Source organism: Setaria viridis, chromosome 4 (assembly GCF_005286985.2).
Source record: "Setaria viridis chromosome 4, Setaria_viridis_v4.0, whole genome shotgun sequence".
Lineage (NCBI taxonomy): Eukaryota > Viridiplantae > Streptophyta > Magnoliopsida > Poales > Poaceae > Setaria > Setaria viridis.
This window is the reverse complement of record NC_048266.2, coordinates 25,177,932-25,187,405: the sequence shown is the minus strand read 5'-3', so window position 1 is coordinate 25,187,405 and position 9,474 is coordinate 25,177,932. Positions and strand designations below refer to the sequence as shown.

The 9,474-nt window shown below is 41.7% G+C and overlaps 1 protein-coding gene and 1 long non-coding RNA gene across 2 annotated transcripts; one reads left to right on the top strand and one right to left on the bottom strand.

Annotated features, from left to right (window-relative positions):
• Positions 1-457: 457 nt before the first annotated feature.
• Positions 458-7,469, bottom strand: LOC117852869 (uncharacterized). Its single transcript, XM_034735155.2, has 4 exons — positions 7,147-7,469; positions 6,618-6,818; positions 4,766-4,849; positions 458-1,534 (listed from the first exon to the last, which is right to left on the bottom strand). Exons 1-4 carry the CDS (start codon positions 7,276-7,278, stop codon positions 866-868), a joined length of 1,086 nt encoding a protein of 361 aa, XP_034591046.1. The 5' UTR covers positions 7,279-7,469; the 3' UTR covers positions 458-865.
• Positions 7,470-7,688: 219 nt separating this feature from the next.
• On the top strand, positions 7,689-9,225 carry LOC117852871 (uncharacterized). The gene is made up of 2 exons (XR_004639962.2): positions 7,689-8,019; positions 8,905-9,225. It is a non-coding gene; the product is annotated as an uncharacterized lncRNA (long non-coding RNA).
• Positions 9,226-9,474: the final 249 nt, after the last annotated feature.

Genomic DNA, 9,474 nt, shown 5'->3' with positions numbered 1-9,474 from the left:
CAAAACATAGGTTTTCGTGATCAATTTGTAATGTCAACTTCTAGATAATGATGGGTTGTCAATTCTATTTGATTTCTCATTAAGCTAGTGATTCAGCTCAAAAATAATTTGTCACACGCAATACTCACTCAAAATCAGTTCGACTTTAAAGCAGCAACATCTTCTATTACTGTTAACGAAAATAAAGACGATGCCATTGGAAAAAAAAGAAAAGGAAAATAAAGAAAATAAAGTCGATGCCTACTAGCACAAGGAAATTTCAGTTGCATGATTCAGAGAAGCCGGCAAGCAGAGTCAGGTTCATGACGAACGCATCCTGTCGCCAGGAAATAAGACACAACTTCCGCAATGTCTATTCACATTCTGATGCACAATTCGTTCACATCTACAAAAGTAACATGCAGAATAATGCACAGTTTGTTCATACCCATTGTACAGAATAGTGTACAACACACCGTGCGTTCAATGTGTGCCAATGGACTACACAAAATTGGATATTGCCTTTTAGACAGCACATAACGAAGTGAGTGTGGTTTAACATGGATTGGGGAATTCTATACGCGATGAGACAATTACAAGAATGTGACAGATGCTTCTTGGTACAGTCCTAAGGTTGCGGTAATGACTCATTCTACATAAAAATCTCGAAAAACCTTTGTTCTGTTGTCTACTTTCCTGCAGTAAGAGTACAACTGTTTCGTCTTCTCTTCAACCTACATGATTTCTTCTACCTATACATTGCATTACATGACTTGTTTTTCATCATGAAAAAAATATCTCCATCTTCTCCATCAGATACAAAAACATAATCAGTCGAGACTCTACAGGAGATGTGTCTGAACTGAAACAACAATACTGGCATAGCTCACTTCATCAAATCCAAGAACACAAAGCCATTCCACAAGCTATGTAGCACCATCGATGCCAGTAGGTTGCGAGACCTCGCAAAGACACCTCCCATCACTACCCCAAGAAATATCAAAGGCATCACCCTCTGTGCATTGAAGTGTGCGAGTGCAAAAGCTGCAGCACTTGCTAGGATCGACAATGGAAGTGGCATGTACCGTGTTAGAGATGGGAGAAGGAATCCTCGGAACACAATCTCTTCCCATATAGGTGCACACACGATGACAACAACTGCATACAGGGCCATTGCCACTGGGTCACGGGCCACAATGGACTGTTCTACACTCGACACCCCGACGACTGGACCTGGTGACATTGGAACCAGGCTGATGTTTATGTGAGAGAGCAGATTGACTAACGGGAACAACAAGCACCCCAACACTACGTCCAAAATCCATCTGCCCTTTAAATTGAACTCAAACCAGCCTGGAGGAAGGGGGCGGAATCTACCAAGGCATTGGTGAAGGATTGCAATCCCAGCAAGGCCTTCTGTTATGTCTGTCAAGAGGCTATACAGTGCTTGGCCCCTATGTGTCAATGTTTCCTTGCTAAAGCCAGCAGCATGGGCCAAGAATGGCACTATCCAGGAACCCACAAACCAAAATGTGGCAATCCATAAAATCATGACCTGCATTCATAAATTACAAATGAGTTATTTTTTCTTAATAGCACATTTCATGTGTAAACTGCTCATATCCTAAGAGATCATTAGGTTCAATAAACACCTTCTGATTTAACTAATTTCTTAAGTCAGACAATCAACAACCAAGCAATCCCTATAGGTGAATCTTGGCCTCAAATGATGCCATCCGTCATTCATTTCTATTACGCGTACAAGGGACAACCTAAAGTATCAGGGAGAAGATATACCATAACTAAACACATAGATGAATGTATAAAGTTCTCATTTGTACTGTACAAATAACAAAGCCACCAACCAAGTTTTTGTGGGCAAATTCTTCTGGAATACGCAGGAGAGCTGCGTATCATTGCATTAAGATAGGAGAAAAAAAAAAGGCTCAAATAGCCATTGTGGGCAAATTCTCAATTGTAATGTATAAAATACAAATAGAAAAATGCTATAAAATCTACTAAAGCCTACAAAAACATATAGCAGTATAAATGGGTTCAATACTACAGTACATTGCATTTTTCAAATTTCTACAGTCTGCCGACAATCAACATGAAAAATACCTTTACAACATGTCATTTGCCTCCTAAATAGAATGACCTTCTAGACTTGTTTGAGAAGTTCAGTGATCGTAAGTAAGATATAGGCAGGCTAAACTATGGTGTTATTACTCTGATTCCAAAACTGAAAGATGCAAGTAAAATACAGCAATACAGGCCTATTTGCCTCCTAAATGTCAGTTTCAAGATAATCACCAAAACTTTAATGTTGAGATTTGAGAGCTGTATGGGCAGGATAATAAATAACTGCCAAACAGCCTTTATAAAAGGCAGAAATATCATTCATGGAATAATGAGTCTCCACGAAATCGTACATGACACCAAGGTTAAGAAGGACGGGTTGGTTATAAAACTAGATTTTGAAAAGGCCTATGACAAAATAAGTTGGGAGTTTCTTTTTGAATGTTTAGCACAGAGGGGTTTCTGTGAAAGCTGGTGTAATTGGATTAAGGAAGTGGTCACAAGCGGGATTCTTAGTGTCAAAGCAAATGACATGATTGGAAGTTACTTTAAGAGTGGTAAGGGGGTAAGATAAGGGGACCCTCTGTCTCCCCTTCTCTTTAACCTTGTAGCTGATAGTTTGGCTAAAATGATTAGTAAAGCACAAGAAAATGGCTTGATTAAAGGGTTGGTTCCTGAATATGTTACTAACGGGGTTGCTATACTTCAATATGCTGATGACACAATCCTATGCCTACAAGATGATGTGGAAAAACAAAATATGAAGTTACTTCTTTACTTATATGAAAAAAATGTCAGGACTGAAAATAAACTTTGAGAAGAGTGAGGTCATCATGATCTCACAGGATGAGCAGAAAACTTTAGCTTACTCTGAAATGTTAAATTGTGCTATTGGCTGTTGCCCTATTAAATACATTGGTGTGCCGGTGGCTCGATCAAGGTTGCATATCATGGATTGGTTGCACCTTGACGAAAAACTTATCAAAAGGCTTCGTGGCTGGATAGGTAGTTCCCTTTCCATGGGAGGGAGTCTGACCTTGTTAAATGCATGTCTTAGTAGTATTCCAATTTATTGTATGTCGATTTACTTGCTTCCAAAAACAATTATAAAAAGGTTAGATGTGACTAGAAAAAGATTTTTTTTGGCAAGGAGGTCACAATAAAAAGAAATATCATTTGGTGAAGTGGACAAAAATAGCTAGACCAAAAAGGAAAGGGGGTTTAGGTATACAAGACCTGAGGAAGATGAACCTACTGTGTCGGTGGTGGTGGAAACTGGAATAAGGAGAGGGTATTTGGCAAAAAATTGTTAAAAAGAAATATGTGAAACAAAACACCCTCTCCCAATTGAGATGGAAAAGCACCAACTCCCCTATGTGGAATGGTTTGCTGAAGGTGAAAGATTTATATATGAGAGGAAGGACCATGAGAGTAGATGGAGAAGGCACTGATTTTTGGAGGGATTCCTGGTGTGGCCTGTTGCCACTCAAAGACAAATTCCCTGAGCTGTTTGAAATCTGCAATGAGCAACATGGAAAGGTAGCAACTGTAGCAGCGAGAGGGTGGACATTTACTTTCAGAAGATGGCTTGATGAATGGAACCAAACACAACTTAGAAGATTGAGAGATATCCTAACAAGTTGTGCACTGTCAAACGAAAAAGATTCCCCGAAGTGGATTTGGGAGAAATCTGGTATTTTCTCTGTGAAATCCCTGTATAACCACATGTGGAGTAGTGAGACAGAATTGCCACATAAACGACTCTGGAAAGCTAAATTAACTCTGAAAATCAAAATTTTTATGTGGCTGGTCCAACAAAATGCTGTTTTAACCAAAGTTAATTTTCTGAAGCGAAAGTGGCAGGGAGATAAAAGATGTTGTTTCTGTTCTGAAGATGAGAATGTAAATCATCTTTTCTTTGATTGTGCTCTAGCCAAAACGTATGGAGTTTAGTTGCCATGGTTTTAGGGACTAATTGTAGACCATCATATTATGATCAATTTTGGGTCTGGGTGAGGAGTATTCTACCTCGATTCCAACATTTTCATATGGTTGGTTTGTCAGCCATCTGTTGGGATTTATGGAATGCCAGAAATAGAGTCTGCTTTGAAGGAAAAATGACTAGATCTCCTACAGAGATTATATGTTCAGCATCTTCTTTCTTGATACATTGGGCAGGTCTGCAAAAAGTAGAAGACAAGGAGAATCTGGAAACAGGAGCTGAAGCTCTGAAGGAAGCGGCACTTCACTTTCATCCTATGGAGGCCACAACTGAAGACACGGGGGTGGTGTTGATCCAGTAGCTGAAGCCTGGCATCTTCTGCTTGAAAAATCGTCCTAAGCTTTTACCATTTTCAATCAGATGTAGTTGTGTTGGCGTTCGGTGTTTCCTTTCTTTTTTTTCTGTTGGTACCAGTTAGTATCTGGTCATTGCTGGGGTAGCTTTTGTGGCACAGGTGGCGGATCCTGTGTGCCAAGTTCGCCTAGTGTCTCTTAGTCGTTTGTTCTCTATATGAACTGTGCGGTCTTCTGGACAAACTTTGTAATTTCGTTGCTTCATGGAGTAATGAAATTCGGGCATGGCCCTTAGTGGAAAAAACATGTCATTCAAATTTCAATCACAGAAAATAAGAAGCTGCCAATGAGCATTAGTGCAACAGCCAGAGGGGGAAACACCGAACATCAGAAGATGGATGGAAGAACTAACCTGAGCAATGGTTTTTCCAGTCCAAGGTACCGTCCAGCGTTTTGTCTGAAATCTTAATATTCTGCCTTGTAAATTTTCCTTTACCTGAAACACAAATTGAGTCATTGACTATAAAATGAAAAATAGCCTTAATGATGATCAACAAATCAGATATTATCAGACACTTATTGCTCCAAGAAGCAAAATGCATAGTAATAGGAGCAGTAACTTTTTAACAGTATATTAACAATAGGATAATGAAGAATTTGCTGCCGGATGAACTAATGGTTCCATCTAATGGTTGGGCATTTACAACAGTGTTGCAATAAAAGAAGAAGTACAATTTAGATTTACTGGTGAGAAAGCATGCAAGATGCCAACTAAATAGGTTGACGATAAAGTGTAGCATAAGGCAGAAAATTGATCGTATATTGGGAAATTATATCTGGCAGTATTTCTGTCCTAAACATTAAGATGATCATCCTTTGGTGTTCCATAAAACCTCAGTTAAACATATAATCAAACACAGCTTGCAGAAAATTGATTTCTTATATGTATTTAAATGGTTGGCACTATTGGTATACAAAACAATAGGATAAAAGTTGTCTTTTCAAACTAATCGATTCTTTTTTCTTTTCAGTTTTGGGTTCCAAGTAAAGCAATTGACAGGAACTGGACCGCATGCATGTCACGTTAATGAAAAATAGAGGTTGGTACAATAGTTAAGAAGTAAAATGGGCTTTTATATTGGGGATTGAGGGACTTGACTTGTACCCTCACAATTTATAAAGTCAATGGAACAACCTTAGTGAATACTATAAATTTCATTGTTGTCGGTATTGACATGCAGAATGGGATTCTCTCTTTATTCTCATCAGTCTTGAACCTAACGAAAATAAGAAAGGTTCATAGAATGTTATCCCCTTTTCGCAGAAGGGCCTTAATCCATATTTTCTCATTCATATAACACAAATGGATCTATCTATAGCCATTTCCTCTAGTCACTCTTCATACTGTATACACCTTATAATGGAACATCCAGGAAATATTGCATACAAGTGGCCCTAAAGAGATGCTTGTAAGCTTATATTGGGCCCATATTTTGCTTTCTGGAGAGTGCTCAGACTTGAATATCCTTGTCAGATAACTGAAGGATGATGTTATATCTGTAATGCCAGTTATTTATTTCTATCTGTGCAGTTTTGCATATTTTTCGAACAAATTTCATCAAAGTCCAATAATGATTCCATCTCTTATGTCATTACAAGTATGATGTTTGATCAGTTAAACACTTAGAATAGCAAACAATTTTTTTTGTTGGGTGGTCAAATGCTGCTCTTGGTGCTAATATACAAACACAATAACACATACAACTCATTTTGTAATCTGCTCTGATTAAAACTTACAGAATTAATACAGTATGCACATTGCCATATGAGAACAGTTGTCCATTACAAGTAACACTTAGAAAGTTAAGTTACAGAAAAAATAGTAAATGATTTAAAAATGATCCATTCCATCAGCTGCGAAGAATAAATTGAATAAGGAAATCTTAAGTGACTACATATAAACTGCACTGGGATTTCGATGGACCTATAAGCGTCGCTAAGATTTCTGAAACAGACGCCATCGAAATATTCTTATTCAAATTATGACTATTTGATATTGTTTCAATTTCTTAGCTGAAATTGCATCTTCAATCAAGGCAATATAAGTGGACAATCCAGTTATGTAGTAGTTTTAGCTTTGTTGTATCCTAATGGATGCTGCCATACTTTTTTATGTCAAGCTGATCCAAGTTGCAGATTCTATGTCCAAACCTAATAGATTACAAATTAAACAAGTCAGGATGCAGCAAAGAAATCAGACTTGCCTTATGCACTTGCAGTAACCAACCCCCATCATTGAAATTCTTCTCCTGATCCCCATTTGAACTTCCCACCTCTTCCTCTTTCGCCTCTACAGCACTGAAGCTCTCTGATTGGGCAACATACTTGAAGGCACGATCATCATCAGATGTCGTTGGCACATCCGGATCATTTCTTAAGCATGAGACGTGCCACAATCTCCATTCCTAAAATTTCAAAGCAAATAGAGACAGAAAAACTCCAAATTATTCCAAGAAAAATAATGCCCAAAGGAGAAACAGATTAGCTAGGCTTATAAGTATATAACGTTAATCAGGTGATGAGCAACATTGCAGTTCTGAGAACGAACAGGACACATTGATCACTACAACAAACATGGAAGGCTGGAACCCAGATTCAACCAGCAAAATGCAAAATTCAACAAGTCCAGGCAACATAAGAGAGGCAAGTTCTGTACTGCTGAAACGAAGGTTTAGCAGTGCCCAGTACGCGCACGCAGGTAGAAATTAGAATCGAGTGGTCGGAGCGCCGTACCTTGGCTGGAGCCGCCCTCCGAGCCCCGAAGCCGAGCGACGGCCTCGCGGCGGCGGGGGAGGGAGGTGGGAGACGAACCCTAGGGCATGGGAGCCGTGGAGCGGGAGGGGAGAGGAAGGAAGCGGAGGACATGGGTGGGGGTGGGGTGGGGTGGAGGAGGCGACACGACCCGCAGCTCCGGGGAGGTCGCCTGCCTCCAGCCTCTCGATATAGGCCCTGTTTGGGGAGCTCGAGGCGGGGGTCAGCCGGTCAGGGCGGAAGGCGGCGGAGGTGCCGCTGGTCCCGAGCGGAGGCCAGCGAAGGGAGGCAGCGTCGGGGAGACGGGGAGGGAGGCGCGGGTGCCGGGAGAGAGGGGGGTAGGGAAAAAAAGCTGTAGAAGGAGCTCGCCCCCCGCTGCAGCGCGGCTTCGAACGCCGCCGCGGAGAGACTCCAGCCTGGATAATGCCCCCCACCACTTTTTTATTTGTATTTTCATTTATTTTAAGCACGACCGCTATTTGGGCATTCTGTCACTGAACAATCGTCTCTTTGCGCGAGCACTACGCTCCGCACGGAACGGGCCGTTCCGGGGCTCATTCCGGGTGGTTTGGAGCGGTCCGTTTTGAAATCAGGCCTGCTTCGGTAGTTGTGTTCGTTTCGATCTGGTCCGGAACAGAAACCGGTCCGGTTTGACTTTCCCCAACCCTTTCTGGCCCAGATTGAAACCCCACCCCCTCCCCTCCGGATCGAATCCTCCACGACTCCATGACGCGGGGAGAGCTAGCGGCGCGGGGGAGAGCTGGCGGCGCGCGAGGTGACGAGGCGGCGGCGCGAGGTGACGGCGTGGCGGCGCGGCGGACCCCGACGGCGACCCTCTCCGCCGTCTTCTCACCGGTAAGCGCCGCCCTCCCTTCCTTCCCCTCTCCCGGCCGGTTCTTGGTGTAGTTGCCGCCGTTACCGGTGAGGTAGAGCACGCCGGCTAGGTGCGTTTTTTCGATCTGGTTTGCTATATATCTGGTCAAACAAATCCGCTGAATCCAATCAATTCCTCTCCCTTTCTAACCCTAGAAGAAATCAGCTGAATCCAATCAATCCCTTCTCAGGTTTTATAGATTCTAGCAATCTACTGCAATTTCTTGCGCTGGATTTGGGTTACGAGGGGTGGTGGTGAATTCTTGCACTAGATTTGGGTCCCTAGACACTCGGCAGCAGCAACTGGGGTAGTAGTGGCCCGCCGTGCAGTAAGTTTGGAAGTTCTTGTAGTTCTTCTGGAAGTAGTTGGAGTCTCCTCTTGCGCTTTTTTTTTTTGTATGTACTGTGATCTCTAATTCTCATCTGTGCATAATGCTGGTTGTTTAACACTAGCAGATGTAGACTCCATTTGTTCTCATCTTGAGTTTCTGATGGATTTCAGAATACACATAGTACAGTTCTGAAGTACAATTCTGCATTTTGCAGTGCTGTGCAGATGATTATTGATGCAAAAATCAGTAGACCTAGTAATGTTTATTAATGGGAACTATATATGATGATATTCCATCAGTTTGTTCAGAACCTAAAGAAAATGTGCGCGCTACCTTTATTGTTGAAATGCATAGTGCTCTGCATCTCAGGTTGGTACCATATTAGTTCTCAATCATAAGTTCATGATGATATGAATCCATTATCCCAACTTGCTGAAATTTCATCTCATGTCTTTTACATATCTTCTTGCTTGCTAGTTTCTTGATGCTTCCAGTAAATTGTTGCTTTAATTTCCTTTTGCTTATGGGCATGCAGGTGATGTTGAGGCCAAGCCTCGTGCATGTGGTGTCCTTATCATGCCTGGTGTGATCTGCAGTCATTTGAGATGTAATTTCTTCTACTTTCTGGTTTGAGTCCTTGCAGCTACCATTCAGAGAGAGGTGTTGTGTTTCAAAACCGCACTCCAGTGGTCCTAGCTCGCTGTGGCAGCCGTATGACAGTGCCTGGGTACTCCAGTACTCCTAGCTCACTTTGTTTGCTACTGTTCTATTTCTGGTATTCCGTATGTTTGCCTGACGCTCTGTATGTTCTGCTTTGGTACTCCGTATACTTTACATGACATGGATTCATTCTCTATCCAGCCGAACAAGAAATTGAAACTGTTGTTTTCTATCCTGGTCTGGAATGATGGATCACCAGGATTTAGTGACAGACCAGGATCCACTCGATCCAGGCTAGCTGTGGAAAAAATCCACTCCTGCCGAACGAGGCCTTAAGGTGCTCCGTCACCTTGAGGTACTCTCATGCTCCACATGAAAATGTACTCTCATACTCCACATGAAAATATCCGGCTAAAATGTGTCTGAAAAAATCAACCAAAATTTG